This window comes from Carex rostrata, chromosome 8, assembly GCF_964058835.1.
Source record: "Carex rostrata chromosome 8, lpCarRost1.2, whole genome shotgun sequence".
Lineage (NCBI taxonomy): Eukaryota > Viridiplantae > Streptophyta > Magnoliopsida > Poales > Cyperaceae > Carex > Carex rostrata.
This window is the reverse complement of record NC_135925.1, coordinates 12,979,651-13,006,770: the sequence shown is the minus strand read 5'-3', so window position 1 is coordinate 13,006,770 and position 27,120 is coordinate 12,979,651. Positions and strand designations below refer to the sequence as shown.

At 33.0% G+C, this 27,120-nt stretch overlaps 2 protein-coding genes across 2 annotated transcripts; one reads left to right on the top strand and one right to left on the bottom strand.

The window, feature by feature from the left end:
- Positions 1-458: 458 nt before the first annotated feature.
- On the top strand, positions 459-8,971 carry LOC144558556 (uncharacterized). Its single transcript, XM_078307399.1, has 6 exons — positions 459-857; positions 1,184-2,254; positions 2,866-2,930; positions 3,373-3,460; positions 7,346-7,417; positions 7,607-8,971. Exons 2-6 carry the CDS (start codon positions 1,277-1,279, stop codon positions 8,813-8,815), a joined length of 2,412 nt encoding a protein of 803 aa, XP_078163525.1. The 5' UTR covers positions 459-857; positions 1,184-1,276; the 3' UTR covers positions 8,816-8,971.
- Positions 8,972-13,930: 4,959 nt separating this feature from the next.
- LOC144558315 (uncharacterized) lies at positions 13,931-16,992 on the bottom strand. Its single transcript, XM_078307130.1, has 2 exons — positions 16,777-16,992; positions 13,931-14,428 (listed from the first exon to the last, which is right to left on the bottom strand). The coding sequence occupies exons 1-2, from the start codon at positions 16,865-16,867 to the stop codon at positions 14,247-14,249; spliced, it is 273 nt and encodes a 90-aa protein (XP_078163256.1). The 5' UTR covers positions 16,868-16,992; the 3' UTR covers positions 13,931-14,246.
- Between the last annotated feature and the right edge of the window lie 10,128 nt (positions 16,993-27,120).

The following is a 27,120-nucleotide window of genomic DNA, read 5'->3' as shown; positions in this document are numbered from 1 at the left end:
TCAGAAGTACAAACGGATCGATCATATGCTTGTGTAAAAATATATTTGGTGATCAAATTTTATATTTGTTTATATTTTTTTAACTATTTTGTAGATAAGTAGAAGGTCACTAAAAAATAGCAATTTCTTTTAAAATGTAAAATTTAATTTCAAATATATTTTAATATGGAAATTACGTCTAACGGTTCGATCAGCTATTTGAATTGTAAAAATAGATATATGAATTTATAACACAAGTAGATCTGTAATATGTATATGCCTGTAATTATTTGAAAATTGTTCCTTTGTTTTTAAACGACTTTTACATTATATCAAAATGTATACATAATTTATTTTTAATTATAAAAAGTATATCCGCAATTTTGTTTTCTTAATTTTAATAACTCTATATTATCATTATCAGTTGTCCTAGTTATTGAACAAAAATAATAAATATACCATTTCCCATTAAAAAGGAGTTCCTAAATAGTTGTAGACGGGGTTAGAGCAAAAAAAAGGGAATAGTTAACAAGAAAACCGAAAAGAGGAAAATTAAGAGGGAAAATAAGAAAAGAAAAGAAAAGAAAAAACTTCCTCCCTCCTTGCTCTTGCTCCACCGTGATCGAGAAGAGAGAGAAGCAGCAGCAGCTCAATTCCAATCCCAATTCCCAATTCTAATTCGGTGCAAACAGAGAAGTAACAGAAAGAGAGATAAAGAGAGGAGGGAAAAGCTAGCTGAAGCAAGGAGGCAAATCGCGCGGCATCACGTGAACCAGACGGAGAAAGAGAAAGAAGAGAGAAAGAGAGAAAGAGAGAGAGTTGAGACTGATCCTCGTTTCTCTCTGGTATTCATTCGCACTGTTTCGAGCTTCTAGAAGGTTTGCATCTCTATTCCCCATCCCGACTTCTCTCCCTCTCTCCTTCCGAGCGAAATCTAGTTCGTTTTAAATTAGAAGTCAATCTGTTTGTTCTTAAAACGAATTTAACTGCTCGACCAGCAATCTCCTCTCTCCAGCAACTCAAATCTAGCGAAAATTTGAAATTTTGCGCTAGGGTTTTGATCGCTTACTTAGCCACTACTATTACAGCTTATTATCCCTTTTCTCGTACATTACTTTTTATTTTTCAACCTAATTTTTACGATTTTACCCCCAAAGAAGTGACCTTTGACATTGTATTTTTGAATTTTTTTGTGATTGTACAGCCGTGAAGAATTGTTTGGATCTCTCCCAATTGGGAATTTCAGCCCAGTTTTAATCTTGTCTGGTGAAATTACATGAATTTCACCAATTGAAAGATGCCTTCATCGTCAGCTGCACAACGCCAGCATGTCAGAATCAACCTCACTGAGATCAAGGGACGGATCTCAAAGAGGCTGGGTCCCGACCGGTCAAACCGGTACTTCACCTGGTTGAACCAGTTTTTGTCAAAAAAACTAACTAAACAAGAGTTCAATAAGCAATGCTTGTCTCTTTTTGGGCACGAGAACATCCAATTGCACAACTATTTTATTAAATCCATTTTGAAGAATTCCTTTCTCTGCAAGACCCCTCCAGTGCAAAATTATCATGACAAACCCCCAGTAAAGAATTCAGGTGTTAATATACCCACAAATTGGTGCAATGGTGGGATTTTACCGCCTTCCCCTCGAAAAGTTAGAACTGGTGGTAGAAGGGTCAGAGACTCAGGTCTTGGTGGGCCTAATGGGCTTGTGGGTTTTGATGCGAACCCAAATTTGGTCTCAGTTGATGGTTCAATAAAGGAAAATGGAGTTTTGCATAACAAAGAAGAATCTGAGAATATTCAAAATGAAACTTTCTTCTCTAAGAGGCAACCTATTGAGGCTCCACTTGGCATCCCCTTCTGCCGGGCGAGTGTTGGTGGGGCCTGCTTACCGTCCTATGCCGGTTTCAGTTCCAGTGCCAGTACAGGCGTTCCTTCATGTAGTAGTTTGGGTGAATTGTTTAACATTGATTCAATTAGAAATCGAATTGAAAGTATTGCAAAAAGAGAAGGGCTAGCAGCAGTTGGTACCAATTGTGCCGAATTGTTGCAAAAGAGTCTTGATGTATACCTTACACGGCTAATCAGCTCGGTTGCCAACATAACCGGGTCAGTCAGACGTTCCAACATGGACCAGAGAACAATAACGCTCGAGGACTTTACACTTGCCATGCAACTCAATCCACAGCAACTTGGTGAAAATGCACCTGAGCTGATTGAGAGAATGAACATGAGATTGTTTGAAAAAAGAGACGAATATGACAAGAGGATATCATGAGTGTAAGAGGAAGGGCTTTTTGTAATCTTGGAAATGTTCTTGGGGTAGAGAGAAAAGTTTATTCTTGTTGTATGTGGAGTAGATGCCTCTGAAGGGGAAAGCAGTTTTGCAGGGAGTAAACTAATGTGTAACTTGGTATAAATAGATAATTGATAGGGTTATATTTGTCATTCGTAGGTTTCAGAAGGTTCTTCTTGTAAATTTGGTGTTTTTGATAGATTATTTTTTGTTCCTTTTTGTGGTTGAGTCATTCTGTGTTATGTTGAGAGACTATAACTAATTTCTGTAATTCATTATGGGTTTTATTTGAAAGAATTGTCATTTCTGTCTTGCAACTCTAGTTTTCTTGTTTGTTTCTGTGACTTTAATTCTGTTGATATGTAACCAAGAACTTGATCATTCTACCTTCTTAACCAAAGAGAAGTCAACCCAAGTACAGTCCTTGAAGGAAGTTGCTACCGCTGTTATGGATGCTATCTTACTTGTCAAACTGTCAATGCATATTTTCAAAGGGCTTATAAGGTAGATTCCTTTTTCTTTTTTCTTTTTTTTTTTGTAATTTGTTATTGTGGAAGAAAAAGTTGTGTTTTTGTTATTTATTGCAGGTGATATTTGTGCTAGATACCAATTTATTTAATACAGGCCCAGCTGCAGAGGCACTGGAGTTAAGGTATGGAATTTAATAATTGCCATGGATTTTGCAAAGTGTCCATATAATTATAAAAAAAAAAAAAGATACAAAACACTCCTCATTGTGTGCAAAATAGTCCCTACTTTATTGGGAGATAGAAACTAAGATTCTACCACTGGTCCTTTAATACTGGCTCTTTAATTAATTAATGCAATTGCAATGAAGGCATGAAAAAACAATGCTTAAATATTGAAGAAAGAACAGAAACCTAATAATTAGGAAATTCATTTGATTTCGACATTGAATATTTTACTGAAATTAACAGTCAAACTGTTGGTTTGAGTCAATTATTGAAGAAAGAACAGAGACCTAATAATTAGGGAATTCAACATCAAGTTTATGACTTATTACATTATATCAGGTATCATCCCCTTTAACAGACTAATTTGTGGACTTAATTTGGAATATTGTTATAAAACAGGGTCTCTCTTTGTTTCTTTTCATCATACGTAAAACAATGGAAAGAGTGGGCCTTTCTGCACTTCCTAGATATGATGTGGATTTCTTCTGTGAGTTATCCTTTTCCTTTCATTACTTCTGTTTACTAGATTGTACTGATACAGACAGATCATAGTCGGCAAGATTCAGTGTGTGTGTGTGGGTTGGGGGGGGGGGGGGGGGGGGGGGGGGGGGGGGTGACGAGTATTTAGGGATAAACAGGTTGGTTTGAGAGTCCTTTGCACTGGTATGCACTCTGATCAATACAGCAAAATGGAAAACCTAGTTGTGTGATAGTCTGATGTGGCTGACCAAATAGCAACCAGAAAAACTAATGATGTCGTGTAAATTCACAATTCAATTGATTTCAAATAACTGAAATCTGATTCCAATAATTCCTGTAGTTTTGAGTACAGCAGAAAAAAGAAAATTTTCTATTATTTGACCATCATCTGTACCTGAGGGAGGAGAGAGAAAGCCACTTATAATCGGATCAGAAGTATTAAGCTTGTAAACTCTGACTGGAGGGCATGTACCAGGAACATAAAGGAAAATAAGCCAACACAAATCTCTCTGTGCATGCATTCGACTCCGTCTCTCAAATTTTGGTAGTGGTTGCCAAGGTTGCGACTCTCTCTCTATTTGGGGATAAGAGACTTTGTGTGTGTGTGTGTTGACTGTGCTGGCATGCAATTATGCCTGACTATATTTGTGCGCATGCATGACAGTGAGGGTGAGAGAGAAAGGTAGAGATCCTTGGCAGCCTCTGCCAAGTATCTCAAAACAAAATAAAAAACAAATAAAAAACAGAGAGAGAGAGAGGGAGGGAGAAGGAGATGGAGTGAGGGAACGGAAGGGAGGCACAAAGACACATACACGCCGCACAGATAATGTCACAATCTTCATAACCGAAAAATGACAAATTTGTTAAATTCTATAATAAATTTGGAATTCACCAACATTTATCTACTTATCTTAATATTAAAGCAAATCTTTGTGAATGTTATCTAATATCTTCTGGCGGTAACGCCCTATTTTCAGTTATTGTAAGAGAGTTTTGGTTATCATTGCCATTGTGTGTACCATCGTGAGGTGTGCCTTCTCAAAAAATAAACTTGAATTAAATTTTTTCCTTCTTTTATATTTTGGAAAAATAAAAAAAGTGCAAACATAGAGACATGAAGACTCTAAAGGGATAATATACTTCATATAAACTTTGTAATACAGATGAATGAATCTTCTTATAAAATAAAATTGCTAGATGACATTACTTTACCAGTAATTATTTACTTTGTCAAAAGACAATAATATTCTAGAATAGAAACATGGACATCTTGTAATACAGTTTTTATAGCAAGTTATAACTTATTATGTAAAAGGAAACATATTTTGTCTGAAAGAAAAAAATATTCACTTCTTTATAGAAAAGTTTAACTTTCTTGTGCCAGACACAAAAAAAAAAAAAAAAAAAATGAAAAATATACACTTCTTAAACCCAAATAAAAAAACTATAAAATATTAGAAAGATTCTAGCATGCAAGTACAAACTTCATGGGGTTGATTTTTGATGGTATAATCATATAGTAATGGTAGATGCATATCATTTTCCTTGCAGATTATGTTAACAACTCCGGGCCTGTGGGTTTCTGTCTTCTATAATTTTTTTGGAAGAACCATCCTGACAACGCAAAGCAAGAATTCATCTTTAGTGCCATCTGGCATAAACTTTACCAATGTATGGAGTAGCACATCAGCCCCCCACATTATACAATATAAATACACCCAGTGGTAATCAAAACCTCCTTGAGCATTTTTCATTCCCCGTAAGCTTCTTGTCCCACCATTCTTGAACCATGGAACACAAGCCCAATATGGTAAGTAATCTATGTCGTTCGTGAACTTTGAGTGTTAATTTTTTTCCTCTTTCTGCTTATTTCCATCTATTAGACACAAGCACGGTAGCATTAGACTGTTGTTTTCATTTTTTTTTTTTTTTTCTTTTTTTTGCACTGAAGTTTCGCTGACATCTGGCCTGTTTATAGCATGTCCTGCAATCAGGTACAGATAGATGGTACCCCAATAGTTATCTATTGTGGCTTTTCATTTATTTAATTGGTGCTATCTGTTTTTCCCTTTTTTTCTTTTGGTTACTAACAGATCAGGTTGATCTGTTGTCATGGCTTAAATTATGCATTGCTGGATGTATACCAGCAAGTACCAATTCGTATGAGTTGTTTTGTTGGAAGAGATCCCTTCTCCTTTTATCCTTTTTTTTAGTTCTTTATATTAGAGCTTTGAATTTTCTTGGGTTTATGAGAAGCCTCAGGTAGAACCGCGGGCTTAGTGCAGTGGCAGGCAGGTTTAATTCTCGAGAATATCATCTAAAAGACGCTGGGGTGTTCCGGGGCCCTTTAATCTAAAAGAAGCCTAGGATTGTATTTTAAAACCAATTTGTGTCAACTTCAGTTGCTGGTAGATCTGATTGATCTGTTATAACAGTTGGTATGAGATCATGCAGTCATCGCGATAACAAAAGTACATTCTCTAATTTATTTGGATTTTTTGAGTTCCTGATTCTATTTTATTAGATGAATTAGTGTCAATTTATGACTCAGTTGATAAAGAAAATTAATCTCATAAAAAAAAAGATAAAGAAAATTAACAATACTGTCAGGGTATATAAAGTTAAAGAAGATGGACCAAATTGCAAAACTGCCCTTCAGCCTCTCTTGTCATTTATTTTTCCAATTTTGATATTTTGCTCCCAGTTGTTTCTTAGAAACCAGTTTTAGCTGAAAAATATGTGAAGATAAGTTTCATACCTTTTTTTTAATAACAGAAAGTTAATGCAGTGACCGTTTTTTCCAATTATAACATAGAATAAGAGATTTTTTTATAAACCATAAATAGAAAAACAATTTTTAGGGAACCAGCATGATTGTTTTTTTTTGTGAAAAACCACAAAGACCGAGTGGAGCATTCGGTCTCCACTTTTTTTTTTCTCCAGACTGAATGCTCCACTCGGTCTCACTCTTTTTTCAACTTTTTTCAACTTTTTCATGCGGCAAACGGTGTGGCATATGTTTTATGTATATGTATAGAGAGTGACTTGAAATTTCAAAATTCAAAAAGTCGATCCGAACTGTTCATCTTGTTTTCCATATTAATATGTGCTTGGAGATCAAATTTTACATTTTTCTGAATTTTTGTAATATTTATTAAGCCACTTTGAAAATTGTTGATCCAATGGTGGCTGCTAATTTTACTGTTTTGTTAAGCCACCGTTGGATCAACAATTTTCGAAGTGACTTAATAAATAGTAAAAAAATTTAGAAAAATGTAAAATTTGGTCTCCAAGCACATATTAATATGGAAAACAAGATGAACGATTCGGATCGACTTTTTGGATTTTAAAATTTCAAGTCACTCTCTATACATATACATAAAAGGATTATTCGGATCTTATGTGGCCGAATCTGTGAAAAATTGAAAAAAATGGTGAGGAGAAAAAAAAAAAGTGGAGACCGAATGCTCCACTCGGTCTTTGTGGTTTTTAAAAAAAAAAAAACAATCATGCTTGTTCCCTAAAAATTGTTTTTCTATTTATGGTTTATAAAAAAAATTCCATAGAATAAAGTCAACACTATTACTTAACCAAATGAACAAAATAATAACTCTTTTACATGAGAGGCATGTGTTGAGGTATCTAATAATAATAAACTTTGTGATTATAGTGCAAAATTCCCTTGTTCTTGTATCTTTTACATTCTTTTATTGCAGTTAACATTTTGCTTCAGAGAATCTACATATTAGTACAAGTCTTTATTTTCAATTCAATTTAATAACTCACAGAATTAAACTATGTTGCATTCATGTATACTTATTTAATTTTCATTTTTTTTTAAAATGAAATAACATCAATTTGATGACCATAAATATTTTTCTCTTAAATGCAGGATAAAGGAAAGAAAATTGATGAGGAAATTAATGAAGAATATGAAACTTCTTTGAAGAGAGATCGGCTTGAGGTATCTAATAATGAAAAAATCTCTCTCCCTCCCTCCCTCGTTCTTTTTTCATTCTTTAATTTTTGCTTCAAAATAAGTAATTTTTTTTATTATTATTAGCAAAAAGATCATCGTTTATAATATTATATAATAACATTCTTGAATAAAAGAAAATTACAGCAATGACCCTGGGGTTCTCTTGCAATGTAGAATGATGACATTGCCGAGCCTTGTGAAGAAGAAAACGTCCTTATGAAAAAGGCACGAGTCGAGGCGCCTCTTGGCATTCCCTCCTACCATGCTAGCATGGATGGGCTTGGCATCCAGACTTGTAGTAGCCGTGGTTGGGGTTCTCATATTGATAAGGGTTCTTGTAGCAGTAGTGGCGAGTTGCCCGATACAGAAAGTTTGATGAAACAAATTGACTCTATTGCAAAATCACAAGGATTGGATGGGGTTTCTCCAGGAGTTGCCGAGGTTTTAAACAGCGGGTTAGACGAGTATATAAAACGGATTATCCGCCCATGCATAAATTTAAAACAGTCAGGTTCTTACCAGGTCACAATGCGAGATTCTGAAAGTTGCATGCAAATGAACAAACAATGGGTAGAACAATTGGGCTCTATGAGCAACCTGACCGAGGACCCCTTAAGCAAACCATTATTTCCCAGCCCGGCCATTGTCGGTACTGGTATTGATTTGAACCAGGATCCTATAAGTAGGCCATACTGTCGGAGCACGTCTTCTGGTGGTACTAATGGCAGGGGGACAAGTACTCAAACTGATATGGATATTGATTTGAACCTAAGCCCGGATGCTAGTGCAAGTGGGTTCCCCATAATGAGTTCAGCTGGAGTCTCTGTTGGTACTGGAACCCGTACAAATTTGACTCAGGGCCCAGTACCCTCATCGATTCCTCCTTGGGCCCAGAACCTGACATCTTCTGGAAGTGCTGCTAATACCAGTTTTGGCATGGATAGGGCCCGTAACCTGACATTAATTGGAAGCCGTGCTGCTGCCAGTATGAGTAGGAATATACCATGCAATCTGGCATGCACTGGAAGCGGTGCTGCTACCAGTACTGGTAAGGATGTGTCTGGGAATTTGGCATGTGCTGGACGTGATGCCGGTACTGATATCAGTACTGGTTCCATTTTCTTCATTGGTAGCCCTGAGCAAGGCAATACTGGGTCTATGGAATATCAAAAGGAGAGGGCTGAGAATGTGAATGGACTACAGCATATTGGTGTCAGCTCTGTTGATGCAGTTAGTGGGAGTGATAACCTTAACGGGTCAGATTGCATGCATCGCACAGTAACCCTTCAGGATCTTCAGATAGCCATGCTAATGGATCCCCAGTTACTTGGTGAAAATTGGCCAATGAAGATGGAGAAGCTATTGAGCCGTTCATTCGAGTGAGGAGTTCGTCTTTATCATTAGCTTATGCAATAAGGTTCTTGGTAGATTTGTTTTTTCAGTTTTTTTAAGAAAATAATAGAAGTAACTTCTGTGGTAAGTTGGAATTGATTTTGTTGTATATTGGAGAAGTCAAGAGAGGAACAGTGAACTTGTGTGTAATGCAACTGACGTAGGTTGTAATAGGATCATGCTTTGGTAGTGATATGGATATATATTCCCCCTCTAGCTATCATAAGAGATCTATTTTTATGATCTTAGCCAAGCCTTTATTTCTCTTTGTGGGCTTAGTTTAAGTACAACATGACCCATGTTTGGGCTTGAAATGCTAACTGGCCCAATTTGTGCCCCAGCTGAATTATGATACAGCGAAGGTATATATGTTGATATATTTTATTTGTTTTTGACAATAAAGGACTTTGAAGAGCTTGACTAGCAATCATTTGTTCCAATTTATGTGAAATAATGGGGTTCAAATTGGTATTGGAAGGGACTGGAAGGGCTTAATTTACAGATTTGAAGAATTATAGCTGCGCTGCAGGTTCTTAATTTAGCCGGTTTTTTTATTAATAGAAAAATAAATAAATAAATAAATATCGACAATGGGAAAGAAAATGGTGGAATTTTGACATCTAGGAAATACGTGATAGTTTATAACATCCAAAGAACTTCATAGACCATCACAGTCAAAGAATACCTAAACTTCATAGTCCATCACAGTCAGAGGATACCTGGACTTATTAATGTATTCTATGGACTTTGAAACCAGAAAGGTATGAGGTATTCTCTGGCCATGATGGACTATGAAGTCCAAATTTTTTTTTTTTTCGCTGTTTAGTTAGAGAAGATTTCGCTAAGCAGACTATAATTGTTTATAACATCTAAACTATCATGTTTTTCCTAGATATCAAATTTACGCCATTTTCTTCTACATTATCGATATTTATTTATTTTTCTATTAATAAAAATTTCGGTCAATTCAACCTACTTATGGTGCTTAATTAATATTTGAATCAAGAGGATACCTGGACTTACTAATGTATTCTATGAACTTCGAAGCCACGAAGGTATGAGGTATTCTCTGGTTATGATGGACTATGAAGTCTAGATTTTTTTTTTTTTTCGCTGTTTAGTTAGAGAGTAATTAGATTTCGCTAAGCAAGCCATGATTGTTTATAACATCTAAACTATCATGTTTTTTTCTAGATATCAAATTTACGCCATTTTCTTCTACATTATCAATATTTTTTTTTTCTATTAATAAAAATTTCGGTCAATTCAGTTGGTGCTTAATTAATATTTTGAAGAACCCAAACGGAAATTGGAACCCCTATGCTTACAAGTTGTACAATATTACGAAGTTTCTGACCACGTTAGCGATCACCATTATATAGACAGTTATTTTTGTGCGGATTTTCTATGATCGTCGATTTTACCGAACAAGGATAAATGGGTTGAAAATTTTAATCCGACCCGTGTTTCTCCTATTTCAGCCGAACTCTGCACTTTTTTTTATATATTAAAAAAAACAAATTATGAGAAACAAGATGGATAGCTTTTTTATATAAATGGATGAAACTGAAACAATAGTTTGGTCTCACTGATTTTGTCACTAAACATCACACCTCTGTAGAAAATCAACGGAATTGAACTATTGGTTTTAGTTAATTAATTTCTAACTTTCAAAAATCATTGATATAGTCCCAGTAGTAGGGCTGCAAACGAATCAAACCGAATCGAATTTATCTCACTTTGAGTTTGAATAAGATTCAAACTGAATTGGTTTGATTTGTTTCAGAATGAACTAATTTTGAATCAAATTAATTGCGAATTACAAATTTTTTGAATCGAAGTCAATCGAATTACGAACTACAATTCACACGGTTTTCTTTTACTTTTCACGAATTCACACTGATGGATTATAGGCCAGCTCAAGATTCTCTTACTTTTTACTACTGGATTGATTAAAATCACGGCATCGACCTAGTCAAATGAAACTTATTCTATTATTAATTTGTTACGTTGCTGAAATATTTTTCTATTAGAAGTTGCCATTATATTAACAATTTTGAGCTTTGATATAAGTTTGGTTCCTGCATTATTAAATCTTCATGGTTGAATCCATTCGTTGCATTATTTGAGATTCGAATTTAAATAGTTTGCGAATTAATTTCAAACGAATTATATCCAGTTTGATTTGAATAAGATTCGAACCAAACTGATTTAATTTATTTCAGAATAAATTAATTTTGAATCAAATTAATTGCAAATTTTTTTCGAATCAAGCTCAAATCGAATCACGAACTACAAACTTTTTGTGCTGTCCTACCCAGTGGATACTGATGGGACCGAACAATCATTTTGATGGAAAAGAAAAAAGCAATCCGTTCCTTTTGGAGATAATTTTATTTTTTAATTTCTAAATATAAAAAATGTTGAACTCTGCAACCCAACGCTACAAAAGACAAGCCACAGTGGCAGTGCGTTTAATTTAGTTGGGAGAATATGTGTGACTTGTGACTTGTAGGCTGTAGCTGACCTAATTCAAACTACCTTTACTATGTCTATTCAATATTCTTCAAAGATTAAGAGATACATGTATTCTACAGTTGAATTAGGCTGTTCTTAAGTTCATCAAGGGGCTCGGTGAACTCAATTCTAAAATCCATTAAATTAACGAATTCGAACTGTTGAAATCAGCTTACCTCATAAGTTATGCGTCTACATGTAAAAAAAAATTAATTTTTTATAGTCAAAAGGTCAAAAAAAACGTTCAAAAAATAAATGCATTAAAATTAATTTATTAACCTTCTAATTTTGACCGCTTAACTTTATACTAAATTCATTTGAATGTTTAAAAATTTCACATATAGACATCACTCGCAAGATAGGTGGATTTCAACAGTTCAAATTCGTCATTTGAAATTGATTTGATGGGTTTTAAACTTGAGTTCACCAAAGCCTTTGATGAACTTAAAACACCCTAGTTCTACTCCATGTATTCTTCAAAGATAATCACCAATCAACTTTTCATTGCTTTAATGAAATTGGAACTTGGCCTTTTTAATCAAAAAATCACCAATCAACCTTCTATGGGATATCCATTTGTAATACTGAATTCTATGTTTCGCTGCTTTAATAAAATTGGGCGTTTACCTTTTTTATTTTTTTTACATTGTTTGACAGTGGATGTCAAGGCGTTGGCCTTTTTAACCAAAAAATAAAAAAAATAAAAAAATCACCAATCAACTTTTCCTTTTTATTTATTTTTCTGGTGGTATATCCAATTTCAAGAGGACAATCAGCATAATAAACCGTAAAATAAGAGGCTTAAAAGATTTTTTGATGGCCTATAAAGGCACTAGTAAGATGCTGTCTTTGTGTGGATATCTTTTTCTCATTCAATGAATTTGTTAATGCATTTCCTTCGGCTATTTTTAACAAAACCCTAATGCAGGTCTTGCTTTTTGTGACTTCATTAAATTTTTTTAGTACAGAAAGAGAAAGAGAGACCGCGACATGTTTGTCCTGATCATATCACTTTATTTTGTGACCATATGTGGATTCCATGATAAATAAATTAGGTCTACACTGAAATTGCGCATAAAACCCTCATATTTGTTCAATTCGAGTGTTCTTTCATCTTTAGCTATTTTGTCTGCTGGTATGTAGGGGTGTTCATTGGGTCCGGTTTAATTGATCGGTTTGATTCAATTTTTAAAACCGGTTTAATTATTTTGAAAACCTGTTAGATCAATTAATCATGAGTATTTTCTTTCTTCTTGAATATGAAAATCACTAAAACATACTTCAATTTTGTGTTGAAATAAATAATTATTTTAAGAATATTAAAAAAATTAACAAAAAAAACTATTTATTTTTTAATTAATCTTCTTATTTAGGTTCATCTGAACAAACTACAATTTAGTTCAGTTTGTTTGGTTCGATTGACAATTTTATTTTAATCGGTTTGGTTGAATTTTTGAAATCCAAATAAAATTATAATTTACTATTTTTTTTGTTTTAACCAAACCGAACTAATGAACACCCCTACTGACAAGAGCGTTCCTAGAGTGTTCCGGGGGCAGCTATTTTGAGTTTTAGTAGAGATCGGGATGTTCCTATCGACTTTGTCCCCCTCTGCAAATTTTTTTACCCTCCTCTGAATGTTTGAATTATAATTGGGGTTTATTTTTAGAGTTAAAACTAAAATATTTTTTTTTTTGAATTATGATTGATAATTAGAACTATAGGTTAGAGAATCAGAAATTACAAGTCAGAGTATTGAAAAGTATGAGTTAAAGCAATATTTTTTTATCAAGTACCTAATTAGTTAATGAATTTAAACCCGGTTCGATATTTTTTTGCCCCCCTGACGAAAATCCTGAGTCCGCTCCAGCCTAGAGTGTGTGCTGCCTTTTTACCATTGATATTTAGTAAATACCAAAAGGTAAATCGGATCTTAATGTAATTTTGTTGGTACTGGATAACCTGTTTTATATATGTACTAGCAAAATCCATACCGACCAAGATGTAAATGCATAATTTAATTTGAGCCCTGTGAGAAACTGCACTTCAACTTCTACGATAGAATATGTCGGTCTGAAATGATGGGATATGTCTATCTTCTGAGACTAGAATAAAGGAAAGGTGTCTATTTCAAATTGTCCCTTTTCTTCATTTATCCCTCTCTTTAATTTGGTTTTAATAAATTTTGAGATATTGACTCGAGGAGCAATAGGATCCCTAGGAATTGTATCCGTTTCTGAATTTAATCCAAACCTGTAAAAACTGATACGTCTCTTACCAGAACTTTACCTGTTTAGTTCGGTCTGTACCAACCAAAACTTCACCTGTATAAATAAAAAATAAAAAATAAACATTGTGTGTCCTTTTCTTGTTGCCTCGTGCATGTTAATACTTAGTAGTGACGCTTGCTGAAATTGGGATTAGTAAATATAGATTTAGCAAATTGCATGCTAGATCTTTAAAACATACTAAACAAAAAAAAAAAAAAAAATGTTTAGTTTCTTTTTTGGGCAAGAGATGTGAAACATAACACAAAAGCATCACATTAAAGAAGTGGAGAAAAAAGTAACAGCAAATACATTGTCCCGGTTTTATTTTTGTTTCTTCTATATGCCAGAGCCACTAAGTCCATACAGCATCCATGTTCATTACATGATGAATTTTGCAAATTATGCAAATCTACAATATGTACAACTGGATTTGCATAACATTGCATAAATCACATATCATTTTTTTATAGTGAATAGTAAGTTCAGTAATTACTTATTACATCTAAAAGAAGAAAAACAGTGTCTCAGTCTCTCAGATGCCATGCCAGTCACCACCACTGTAGAGGGTGCCTACTATACTCTTCGTTGTGACTTCAGGCACTGAGAGCCACTGCTTCTCTTTTGTATCAGATACTTCACTGGTCTGTATTAGACTGACGGTGGGGCCACGCTGGCATCCTCCAAAAGGTGTGCTTTTGTTGTTGTCTGGCAACACTATTGGACACCTCCATTTCGCTTCGCAAAATCTCCCACATCACTTGCACGTCTTGGTACTCACAAGTTTGCACATCGCCATGCAGCTTCAGTATTCCGCCATCTGCACTTTGAGTAATACAACAATTTCAAATGTATTAATTCTTTTATCCCTCCAATACACCATTTATTAAATATTCAAGGTTTTCTTAAAATTTAATTATTCCCAAAAGTATCGAAATCATTCTAAACAACCTTCTTCGCAAAATCATTCTAAAATAATTTCAATATAATTCCTTAAGATTTCAAATTCCAATACGAAAATCCGTACTCTGTTTCCACATTTGAAATTACCTTCTTCAAACTTGAAAAATTTCCAGATGACCTCTAAAGATGTATATTGAAATTTTTTCTTGTAAAATGTCAAAAGTATTAGAACCACTACTTTGAACAAACTCTCTCGTGCTTTTCCAAATATTACACAGTAACTAAGAAAGCCAATTTTGATGTTGAGGTCACTGTTTCAAATCAGACAAAACCAGATCCAGTCAAAATCATAAGCTGCCAAAATGCCTGGTTTTAGTAGAAAGTAAACAACAGGTGCAATCTGAACAGTTCAATGTACCTCAATATTTAGTCTAGATCTAAATAGAACCTTCAATTGCAACAACACAGCTTGTAAGAAGCTAAACACCAAGGATATGAGAAAATATAATAAATATATGACATATTTTTTCTTATCCCAAATTAGCACCCATATAAATTGTAGATCAGTGGACCCACATCGAGAATTGACGAGGCTACATACCAGCCATGAAATTTGTTTATTTCTACAAGCTCAAGGACCACAGGTTGTGAGGATCTGCTTTTCCATAAGTATTCCTTTTTCTTTAGGGAAAGCAATAAAAAAATGATGATGTATAATTAATTCTGATGTTGATGCCAAATAAATAACTAAGAAAGCATCATAACAGATAATTAATAACAATAATAATTCAATTAATTTTATATAAATGGATGGATTCTGTTGGAACATAGGCTTTTCAAGAAAGAAATAAAGATAAGGAACATATTCTGTGTTTTTGGATGTTTCTACTAATGCTCTATGTTTACTAAAAAAAAATGATTTATTCAGGTATGATGACTACTAATAATTTGCTATGGTCCACACCAAGTCAAAACGTTTTTCATTAAATATTAAATATGAAAATTCCATCAGAATATTCTGTTTTGAGCAAACATAAGACCAATTGTCTCTTCTCTAGAAAGAAAAAGAACAACTGACCCCTTGCATGCACCATTCATGAACTATCCTTCTATGTTTGATTTCAAATTGTATAAAGCCAACTAAATTACACTTCAAAGCAAATCCAAATTTGTTGTAAAATTTCATGGACTTTAAGCAGCTTGTTTACTTAGAAATTAACTATGGCTTGAAATTGAGACAATTTCTGGCATCGTAATTTCTTATTTGCTGCCGACAAACCAATTAGAAAAGTATTACCCCGTGGAAAAGGAACATGGAAAAATTTAAGATAAATTCTAGCATATCAATTTCCACTTTTTGAAGGACCACAAACGTGACAAAAGGAATAACATGAAAAGTATAAACAACAAGAAAAAAGATAAACATGGGAATAATAATTGCTATTATTGCCAAAGTACTACCCATATGTATAGAAAACTTATTTAGCGAGGTGATTTTTATCAAAAATATAATAGGAAAAAACATGCAAGTTAAAAACATGATTGCAGAACAGAAAAGAATTCTAGCTATTTCACAAGTACGAATTTTTTTTTTTTTTGAATTACAGAAACCTACTTTTACTCATCTAACCGTTTATATTTTTTCATACACAAATCTCAATGGGCTTGTTCGGCACAAAGGAATTGTGGTGGAATAGGAAAAGAGCGAGGAATTGTGAAGGAATAGTAGCCGAACGTTAAGTAGAATTAAATGGAATAGAGAAAACGTGAAATTGGAATGGAAATATGCAGTCAAACCCTTATCTTTTACGCTTTAGCTCCTCTCTATTCCATCCCACTATTCCATAATAGAGGTGGAATTGAGGAATAGTGACTTTTTTACATGTGAAAATTACCTCAATTCCACTATTCCAAATGTACCGAACATGATTGGAATTGTATGGAATGAAGAAAATTAAGCAGGTTCATGTAATTCCAAAAGAACAATATCTGATTTCTAAGTCAAGATGGCGTGTAACCGAAAGTCAAAGTTGAAAACAAAAACAAGCAACGCTCAAAATCTTCCTCGCACTGACACGGTAGTTGTATTTATTTTATCTTGATTAAATAACTAAACCGACAAAAGGTATAATTGTGCGCAAAACGCAAAGGAAACTATCAGTATTTATCTAGAAATAAGAGAGCTAGGTTGCATTTGAGAAATTAGAACTATCAAAAAGTGTTAAACAAATTGAAGCGAATGAAAGAGAGAGAAGAAGAAGATACCATTAGCGTCGGTACGCGGCCTGACTCTAGAGGAGAGATGTAACCATGCGCGTTTAACTGGAAAGAGAATTCTCTTTTGCCACCATGCCATCACCTTCCTCTTCCACCTCTCGCTCTCTGCTCTCCTCGCCAGCTCTCCGAATAAATAAATTTTCTCAATAGCCTCTCTCTCTCTCTCAGATATCTGAGACTTTGAGATATATATCTCGGACCTCGGTCGCTCTCGCTCTCTTCTTTTATGCGGGGTTTTCTTTTCTCTTTCGGTCCGCTGGTTTTTCAGTGGGGTTACTTTTCTTTTCTTTTCTTTTCTTGCGGAGAGGGAGGTTGGATGCGATTCACCGTGCATTTTCTTTTTTTTTTCTACACCTGGCCTACCGTCAAATACTTATCATGTATCGGAAGGAACTTTTTTAACACTAGAAGTCAATCAGAACAATACCGGTGTGTGTTGAACATTATGCTCCGAGCACAGTCAAATCTATGCAACAATGCGGAATCTGTGTTGACCAATGTCTGACACGTGGCTGCGATTCCGGAGAGAGCCGTTGCGAGGTGTGTTTGCCTACTGCCTAGTGCCTTTCCTTTCTTGGGCCCACGTTGGACTCTGACCTTGTGGGGCCATGTTCCCATCGTTCAAATTTGACCTCACATCGTGCCTTTCAAACTCCGCACTGATAAGTGATAACACCATCTCCATTTCATGAAACCCAGAGAGACCTCGAAGATAGCACACGTTTTTCACGTTTTTCCCTGTGGTAATAAACAGGAAGCTCGACGGTTTTTATGAAATGGAGAGGATTTAAACCTTCGGGAACGTCGATATCAGCGCGATGCTCTGAATCCAATAAATGTTTGTCACGCGTAACGGTTAAAATGAAAAATCCTTCTTTGGCTAGTTACGATTGGAAGCTCCGATAGATATCCCAGATTCGGTTACTGTTGTACGGAGACATTTTCTTTACACGTGTCTGAATTTCCAGGTCAGATGGATGATTTAGATCGTCCCTAAAATTTGAATAAAGTTAGTTGTCATGGGTATCATTCGAGCATTAGTAAAGCTAAGTTGTGATGTATTAACTAAAGATGCGTTTGATTGCGGTGAGAATAAAGTTATTTTCAGAATAGTGGAGCTATTTCTAGAACTCTGTCATTCAAACAACATATAGGAAATAAGAATAGCAGAGAAAAAACTCTATTATGTTATTCCGTCAAAACCATAGGTTAGCGAAAAATAGAAGAAACGGGGTTAGTCATATCAATTAAAAATTAGTGCTACTCCTAATATACAATCCAAACAATATTTCTACTAATCCGAAATAGCCAAAGTTAGTGTTATTCTTGAATCCCTTGGGTTAGCACTATTCTCAATCACTAACCCAAAAATTGTTATTCTTGCACTAATCCTTGCACCATCCAAACGTTCCCTAAGAGGATTTGGTGAGCATAACTTTAAAAATATATCGGATCGATTTTTAATATCAAATTCAAATTGTTAAAATTCATGTACTTCATGAGTGATGCATGCACATTCAAAATTTTAAATGTTTCGAGTTTATTTGCTAAAAGGTCAAGAGGTCAAAGGAATTATAAAAATTGAATATATAAAACAACTTACAAATTAACTTATAAAAAACTTATTTCTTTGACCACTTGACCTTGTAGCAAATAAATTCGAAATTTTTAAATTTTGTATGTGCGTGCATCACTCATGAAATACATGGATTTTAACAGTTTGAATTTGACATTTGAAGTCGATCCAATATATTTTTAGAATTGTACTTATCAAACCCTCTTTATGAACACATCACATCCTAGCTTTGCTCTTCGAGCCTTGCATTACTTGGATTTCACGCCCTATCTCAAAATTTAAGTTGATTTGGAAAAAAAATCAAACCGTTCAGATTATAAAAGCACAAATTCTGAAAATATATTTTCTATTAATATTGTCCCGTGCATTTAAATAGGCTACATATAAATTGTTAGCCAGCTTTTATTTTATTTTTTTGCTTAGAGTTAGCCCAGTTTTGTGGTGAACTAAAAAGCTATCTCATAAAATATACACTCGTTGAAGGCATAGAATGAGAATGGGGAGGAAGCTTTATTTATAGGTCCTTTGGAGCTTATCATGTCTCTTGAGGCATTAAGATTTAAGAATAGTTTTAATTTGATCATATTAATCAGTTATTTAACTACAATGGATTATCACTATAAAAATACAGATAAATAATATTAAGTCCCCAACCTTTTTGGATATATCATTTTATTTATATTTTAATTAAGAGACCTACTAATTGTCGGATCCGTATCTTCTCAGATATCTAACTCAACACAATTGAAACGGACGACCTAGATTTACTCTCAGCTGGTACCTATTCGAGATGGGGTAGGGGACCAATATTATTTGTGCTTTGAGATTCGTGCCAAGTTTAAAGACAGATTCTGAAGGCAAATCTCCCAAACTATCAACCTTTTAGATCTTACGCTAACTATTGTATTCAATTATTTTAATTCAAGCTTTAAAATCTGTAAATCTTGTTACACATTTATGTAAAGTGTTGATTTTAAGTCTGTAAATCTAACACGTAATATATGAATTTTAATTATCTTTTTAGATCTGACGCTAGTTGGTGCATTTAATTATTTAAATCCAAGCTCTCAAGTGTATAAACCTTGTCACAAAACTTGTAAAGTGCTGATTTTCAAATCTGTAAACCTAACAAGCAATTTAGCTCCTGCATCCAACTAATAAATCAAAATTTTGAAGTCTATAAATTTTACTATACAACTATGTAAAATATTCATTTCAAGTCTAATTATGAAAAAGTATTTCAATATGAATCTCATTTGAAAAAAAAAAAAATCGAGTATAAGATGCTTGTAGTTTTAAATTTGTAAGATTATTCATATATCGTTGAAAATATTAGCGATATTGAACGGAGAAAAAGAAAAAAAAAAGTATAAAGTGAGAGATGAGTGCTAAGGAAAAGAAAATACAAACAATTCAAAAAATAAAGGTACCAAAAATCTAAAAATAAAAAGTGAGTTTGAGACACAAATTGAGGGATGGAGAACCGGAGAGCATACATTTTCTCTTTAATTAATATGTCCAATTTAATTTCTCTATTATTTTTTTAATTGAATGATTCTTATATTATGTTCCTCTTTTAATTTAAAAATTATGTGTTTGATTTAACTAATAAATCATATAATTCTTAAGATAATATAATTTTGTATTTTTGTTAAATTATCACGCAATTATCGTAATGTTATATCTTGAATTACTCCTTAATTGTTATTTTGAGATTTTTTTTTTCACTCATGACAAGAAAATGTTTCATAAACAAGGAAACGATAAAGATCCTCCGGTACGGAGACATTCCAATTCGATTATTGAGCTTCACTATAATCAGACATTGTTGTTCTAGCAATAATTTTTTTCGTTTATTTGACTAATTTGCAAAACATACAATTATTGAATTTTACGATTTCTTATATTTTAGAATTATGTAGGTTCAAACCGAATTGGAATTGCAATGTAGAATGCTTGAACTGAAGAAATCATGAAGATATTTATCAAAAATTTAATTTATAATATTTTAAAGTTGATAAAGTGTTTTTGATGTTGTTTCAACAGGATAAAAGCGTTGGTAACGTTTGTAAAACATTTTAACGATTATACCTTAAGAAAACGCTGTGAAACAACTCGATCAAAGTCAAAGAAATCGAAAACGTTGTTGTAACGTTTTAAAAAGTTATGGCTGTAACGTTTTAAAAAGTTATAACGTTTGTGGAAAAGGCTGTAATGTTTTAAAACGTTTGTAACGTTTTAAAAAGTTGGTAACGTTTTAATTAATTTCTAAACTTTAGAAATTTCTGATTTTGATCAAGATTTTTACAGTGCAAAACGTTATAGAAATGTTATACAATCGTTATAACGTTTTTGATCAATTAGCTGAGCTGTCAGAAAATTGAAACCCTAAATCGCATTTTGAACTAAAATGTTGTAACATTTTGAACTAAAATGTTGTAACATTTTAGCTCATTTAGCTCATTTTTTAGCTGTTTCTATAAATAGGACTTTGGGCTTTCTTCCCAAACCAACCCAAGCCGTCCCTAATTGCAAAAGATGTGATTTTCTGTGAGCTTGGTTCCACCATTGTTGATTGAGCTTAAAACTTCAATATCTCTCAAACAAACTCAAACCTACTTCACTAATCTCAAGTTAGATTAGGTTAGAGTGATCTATTGAGTGTTTCTCTTATTCATCTAGAATTTGAGACTTCGTTCTCATCTCAAGTAGCTCGTGCGACTTTCCTTGGTTGTAAGGGCTCGCCGGCGCTCATCTTTTGTTGGCCGTGTGACTTTTCTTGGTTGTAAGGGCTCACCAGTTCACAAGTTGTAAACATTTTTTATTGGATAATAGAAAGACGCACCAAGAAAGAGGTTGCGATGCCCCGGAGACGTAGGTCTTTGTTTTGCCGAACTCTATTATCATCTCGCGTGTCAATTTTCTCTAAACTCATATATTTACTTTCAATCACATTTATTTTCAGTTTTTGAGCTAATTAGCGGTTCCCCTTAGTAATAACAGACATAACCGAAGAAACATCATTGGAAACGTCGGAGAAGGTAAGGTCTATGCATAATTTTGGTGAAAAACTCTGAAAATGAAACAAAGTTTGTTGTCGTTAACAGGGACGAAACTAAAAAATAGAGATTGGGGGGCTAAAATTTTAAATACAGTGCAATTTCATTTTATAATGGGAGCTTCTTCTTCTTCTTTTTTGAGTGAAAATTTGGAAGTCTAGCCTCTAAGTTTTATTTATTAGACAACAGAAGTGTCATGTTTTACATTTAAACCCTTGGACTTATTGTACAGTTGGAATGTAAATTGCAGTAAAAGAAATTCAGAAACTAATGTAAAGGAAAAGGTAATAAACCTCGGTACTTTGTGATATGATTGAACCATGCCTGCAATTTCACTTTATAAGGGGAGCTAAAAGATATTAATACATATGAAAATTACAAAATTTAATGAATTAAAGTTTAAAATGTCAATTTATAAGGGATGCTTAGTCCTCTTTGTTCTCCACAGTGTCCCGCCACTTGTCATTAAAAGGATTCTTAGTGAGAGTATATATTAATTGGAACCAAAAATTTGAAGAGAAATTATATTCGGAGGTGTAAGACAGTAGGTATTGTGAAACGTCTATGTTGCAATTTAGGAACACACAATTAGAAGCTTCTTGTGCATGAATTACACGGAAAATGGGAGCTTGAAGTTGTTGCAAAAGAAACAGACGCTTCGATTCAAGAGACTTTTGTTGTAAGGTATAACATTACCTTCTATTTTTTATTCAAACAACCTACATGAGTAATAAATTAAAATTTTAAATAGTAACATTGACAACAAACTTACATATATTAATTAATTTTATAGAAAAAAATAAATGTATAAAATATGAGGCGATAACGGACGGATAAGTATGAGTTCGATTGACACTCATGTAACACAAGAAAAAGGTGTCGAGCAGAAAATTAACCTTTTGGAAATTGGAATGGTGAAGTAGGCTTTGTGCCATTAATTATTGATCACAAGGATATATAGTGCATCATGATGTCGAGTCAAATAACATTTTGATGGATTCTAATGTTAGTGCTCATTTTACAGATTTTAAATTATAATATCATCATCATTCATTATTTTACTTTTGATATTCAGATGATATATTTTAATATTACTATTTAATTTGTCAAATGAGTTTGATAAATTTATTTGTTGAAGCAACATATATAATTGTGTTACAGCAGTTAGCTAAATTAGCATGATTGTGTTAGTGCGTTTTGGTTTCACAACCACACTTGATTTGTTCTAACACAAGTCCAACTAAACTTCTCTAGTAGCCCTTTGGTTTCACATTTTTATATATGTTTTTTTTCAAAGTCTAACAGTCGATTCAAACAGCTTAACATGATCTCCATATTAAATTGTGGTTGAAGATCAAATTTTATATTTTAAAAAAAAATTTAAATAGGTACAAAATCATTATTTTGGATGGTGTAGAATCTTGTGAAAAATAGTGACTTTGTACCAATTCAAAATAATAGTAAACAATTTTTTTAAAAAAAAAAAAATTTTGGTTTCCCAACACATTTTAATATGAAGATCATATATATTGAATAGTTTAAATCGACCGTTTGAACTTTAAAAATATTGTATTAAGCCGTCCACTGTTATTTGAACTTTTATGTTTTTTAAATATGAAATGAGAGTTAAAAGATTTAAAGTCCTCAAACTAATTAATTTCAGCAACAAATAATGTGTTTCAAACCAATTTTCTGCAAAGGATTATATATAACTTAGCTGCTTGGCACCAGCTGAAATGATCAGTATGGGTGGAACTAGAAATTCATAATAGCTAATAGGAGATGCTAAAATTAAAATTAAAATGAACAATATACATGTTGTTCATGGAAATTGAATTCAAGCTCTCAACAACCACAAAGTAACCCCTCCAAAGGTCAAAGTATTTACATTTCTGCACCTCAAAAACAGATTACTGACACACGACATTATGGTGAGAAGACGAATGCACTGTCAACCGAGATGTGTAATGTGTGTAGCTTGCAGTCTAGAGACTGCACATCACCTATTTTTCAGGTGTAGATATGCAACAGCAGTGTGGCGAGAAATAGCAAGGAATAAGGGAAGAGAAGTACTCTTAGTGGGAATCTCGGTACAGCAAACATGGGAAAAATCTTTGGAAAATAACAGTGGGGCGATGCAAAGAAAAGAATGGGCAACCTTGTTCATGTGCACATTATGGAATCTGTGGAAGCAAAGGAACGACAAGGTTTTTTCGGACAAGATGAAGCACCCAAAGATACTGGTACAACTGATTTTGCAAGAAGAGAAGCTGTGGATGAGATATTGTGCAGGATCAGTTAGTCGAGAAGGAATTGGATAGATGGCATCCACATGCCTCTATGGATTGTAATTTCTATTTGAGATATTGAGTTGTTACTTAATGCTTAATGATGAATGATGTAACCAATTGGTAGCCTCTACCAATATTTTCAAAAAAAAAACAACCACAAAGTATGTTCTAACCACTAGACTACAAATTAATAAACATGTGATAGTTTATGAGACAGGCTAGGCTATATAAAAAGTCCTAAAAAAATATAATTCAATTAAATTTCGATATACATAACTAAATTTTTAATATTATAGAGTGGCTTAATTAGCACCCATATGGGTGAATGTAGATCTGCCTCCTGTCAACTTTGTTACTCATAATTAATTAATTCACCATTAAGGTAGGAATTTGATTTTCCTTTTTGTCAATTGAACATGATGCAATATTAATTATAGTTCCTGTCTGGATTAGATTGTGTTCACTGTCACAGTATAATTCAATATTCTACGCGCGGTTATATATGACTGAATATTAATTGTATATGTTTTTGTGACCGTTGTTCCTTGAACAGTTAGTGAATTTAAATTTCTTTATTAAGGCCATGCCCCTATCTAGCTACTTGACGTTATCAAGAAACTATTGCTTGACTAGAGTTAATTAATGGCGGATTGATCAGTTAGTTGGCCTAGTTGAGGCTTTAATTGACCAATTCAAGTTATTGAGTCATGATCACTTGGCTTTATTAGAGGCTTAATTTATTGAGGTGTGCATCCGTATATATACAGTTGGATAATTTATTTTATTCAGCTTCAGATATGTTTTTGTTATGGGCTTAATTAATTTCCTAGAGTAGAAAAATTAAGATTTAATTAATTTGTAAAAATATACCCTTACAGAATTTGATTACGAGGCTATACTTGAATTTGCCTCTTATAGATTGGTTGATGCTGTCTTGCTTATTTTTGGATTGACCCAATTTAATTAAGACTTGATTTGGTTGATCTAGGCAAGAAATTTAATTAAGGACCAGAATAATATAAATATAGATTTTTATTGTACATGTTTTCTTTTTCTTGCCTAACAAGCTTTTTGCCCAATTGTTGTCAAATTGATGTTATGGTTCGTATGCACTATGACATGATACTGGTATTATATAGTGGTAAGGTCATAGGTTGAGTATGTGGGGATACTTATCAATGAAGCCATGAATGTTTAATTTAATTTGATAATGACTAGATGTGCCTCTCCAAGTGTTGAATGTTTTCCATACTGAGCTGGGACCGATACAGATGTGCTTAATTAGCTTTGGATTGAGATTTGAGAGAGGAACCTTCCTTAGTTGGATATATATTTACTATTTTGAAGATAGTAATAAGATGAGTAAAGCTAGCGTGTGACATGCTCACCAAGAAAGTTTGGTGAGCATAACTCCAAAAGTATATCGGATCGACGTTAAATGCCAAATCCAAACCGTTGAAATCCATGTACTTCATGAGTGATACATATACATGCAAAATTTTGAAAGTTTCGAGTTTATTTGCTACACGGTCAAGTGGTCAAAGAAATAATAAAAATTGAATATATAAAATAACTTATAATAAAATGTTCATTTCTTTGACCACTTGACCGTGTAGCAAATAAAATCGAAACTTTCAAAATTTTGCATATATATGCATCACTCATGAAGTACATGGATTTCAACGGTTTGGATTTGACATTTGACGTCGATCCGATATGCTTTTGGAGTTATGCTCACCAAACTTTCTTGGTGAGCATGTCACACGCTAGCTTTACTCTAATAAGATTATGTATTGATAGTTTGATAACATTTTCTGTAAGGGCTTGTTTGGTTGCTATTGTGTTCTTGAGGGAAAAAAAATTCATTCAGAGTGATTTTTTTTCCCCCACACGCACAGTGTTTCAGCCATTCAAATTGTACCCGAACCCAAGTCCATTTCCGTTTTTGCCTGGTAGCCGAACATGTCCTAAGAGATAGATGTGATGATCATTTTCATTTTCTTTTTTATTTTCTTTAAAATTTCAATCTGATTATTGCTTTGCTAAAAGTTTCTTGACAAGGGTTTAAAAATAGAATTGTCATTAGTTTTGGTGTGAACTGGTTTTGCCAGCAGAAAATGAAAAAAGAGAAAGGAGAAAGGAAAACAAGGTCAGAAACTCAGGATGCATATTTTGGTCTTTTCATACCCCTCAGATAGATAATGCTATTCTTTAATAATGTTATACCTGATTCTCATTTGAAAGTTGAAACTTTATTTTACAACAAATATATAAGAAACAAGAGCAGGCATTTGGGAAATGCTACTTTCGTTCTCAACTTGTGGCGCGAATTCGGGGTGAAAAATATTTTACTTTTTCAGGCATATTAATTTAAACTATAACTTAAACTGTCAAATAAATTGTAAAAATGAAAAAGCAACTTAATCATCTTTAAATTTAAGTACCAATCAAATATGACCTTCAGACATTGATAAATTGTGACATGAAAAAATAGAGTAGGGTTCAAATGCCTTCATTTTTTGTGCCTCTATCATGCCTCCATTTTTAAAAACGTAAATAACTCAAAGTTTAAAACTTAAACGTCAAAATAAAACCGTTAGATGTTATCTATGTTATTTTCTCTATGTGTCCATAAAAAATTATCACATTTTAATTTTGTTTTTATATGAATCAATAAGTTGAAAAATCAACGTCTAGAAATTATGCACATTAGTATAAATTTTTACAAGCTCAAGATGACAACCAAAACAAAGTTGAAATGCCATAATTTTTTACATATGCATAGATAAAATGATGTAGTTCATATCCAACGGTTTTATTTTGAATTTTAAGATTTAAATTTTGAGTTATTAAAGTTTTTTAAAATGGAGGCATGATGGAGGCACAAAAAATGGAGGCATTGAACCCTCCTCTTACATATTTTGTACTCTATATATATATAGAAGTAAAAATAAGTTTGGTTAAAACAAGTTCATATTTTCGAACCATATTTTTCACATAGATTAATTGTAAACATATATTTAAAATAATTTAGAGGATAACAATATTTGATTTAGTGATGTCATTTTTGAAAAAAAAATCTCATCTTTCAAATATTATCAATGTTTTTTTATCAACTTTACAAAATTAGTCAAATATGTATTGTGTAATAGCTAAATATATGCATTTTAAGTAAAGGTAAAGCACATACATAGGTAAAGTCAAATTATCTATTTTTTTTAAGCTTTGAACTTCATTATATGAGAGAACAATTTGATTTTTTTTGTGGTTAAGAATTACTTTTTTATAATTAATCCATTTTTACGAAAACCCAATACTTAATGATTTATTATATATTTTTCTTTAAAAAAAAAATTAGATATTAGTTTAAAAAAATATTTAAAAACATCAGTATATATTTTTTTTT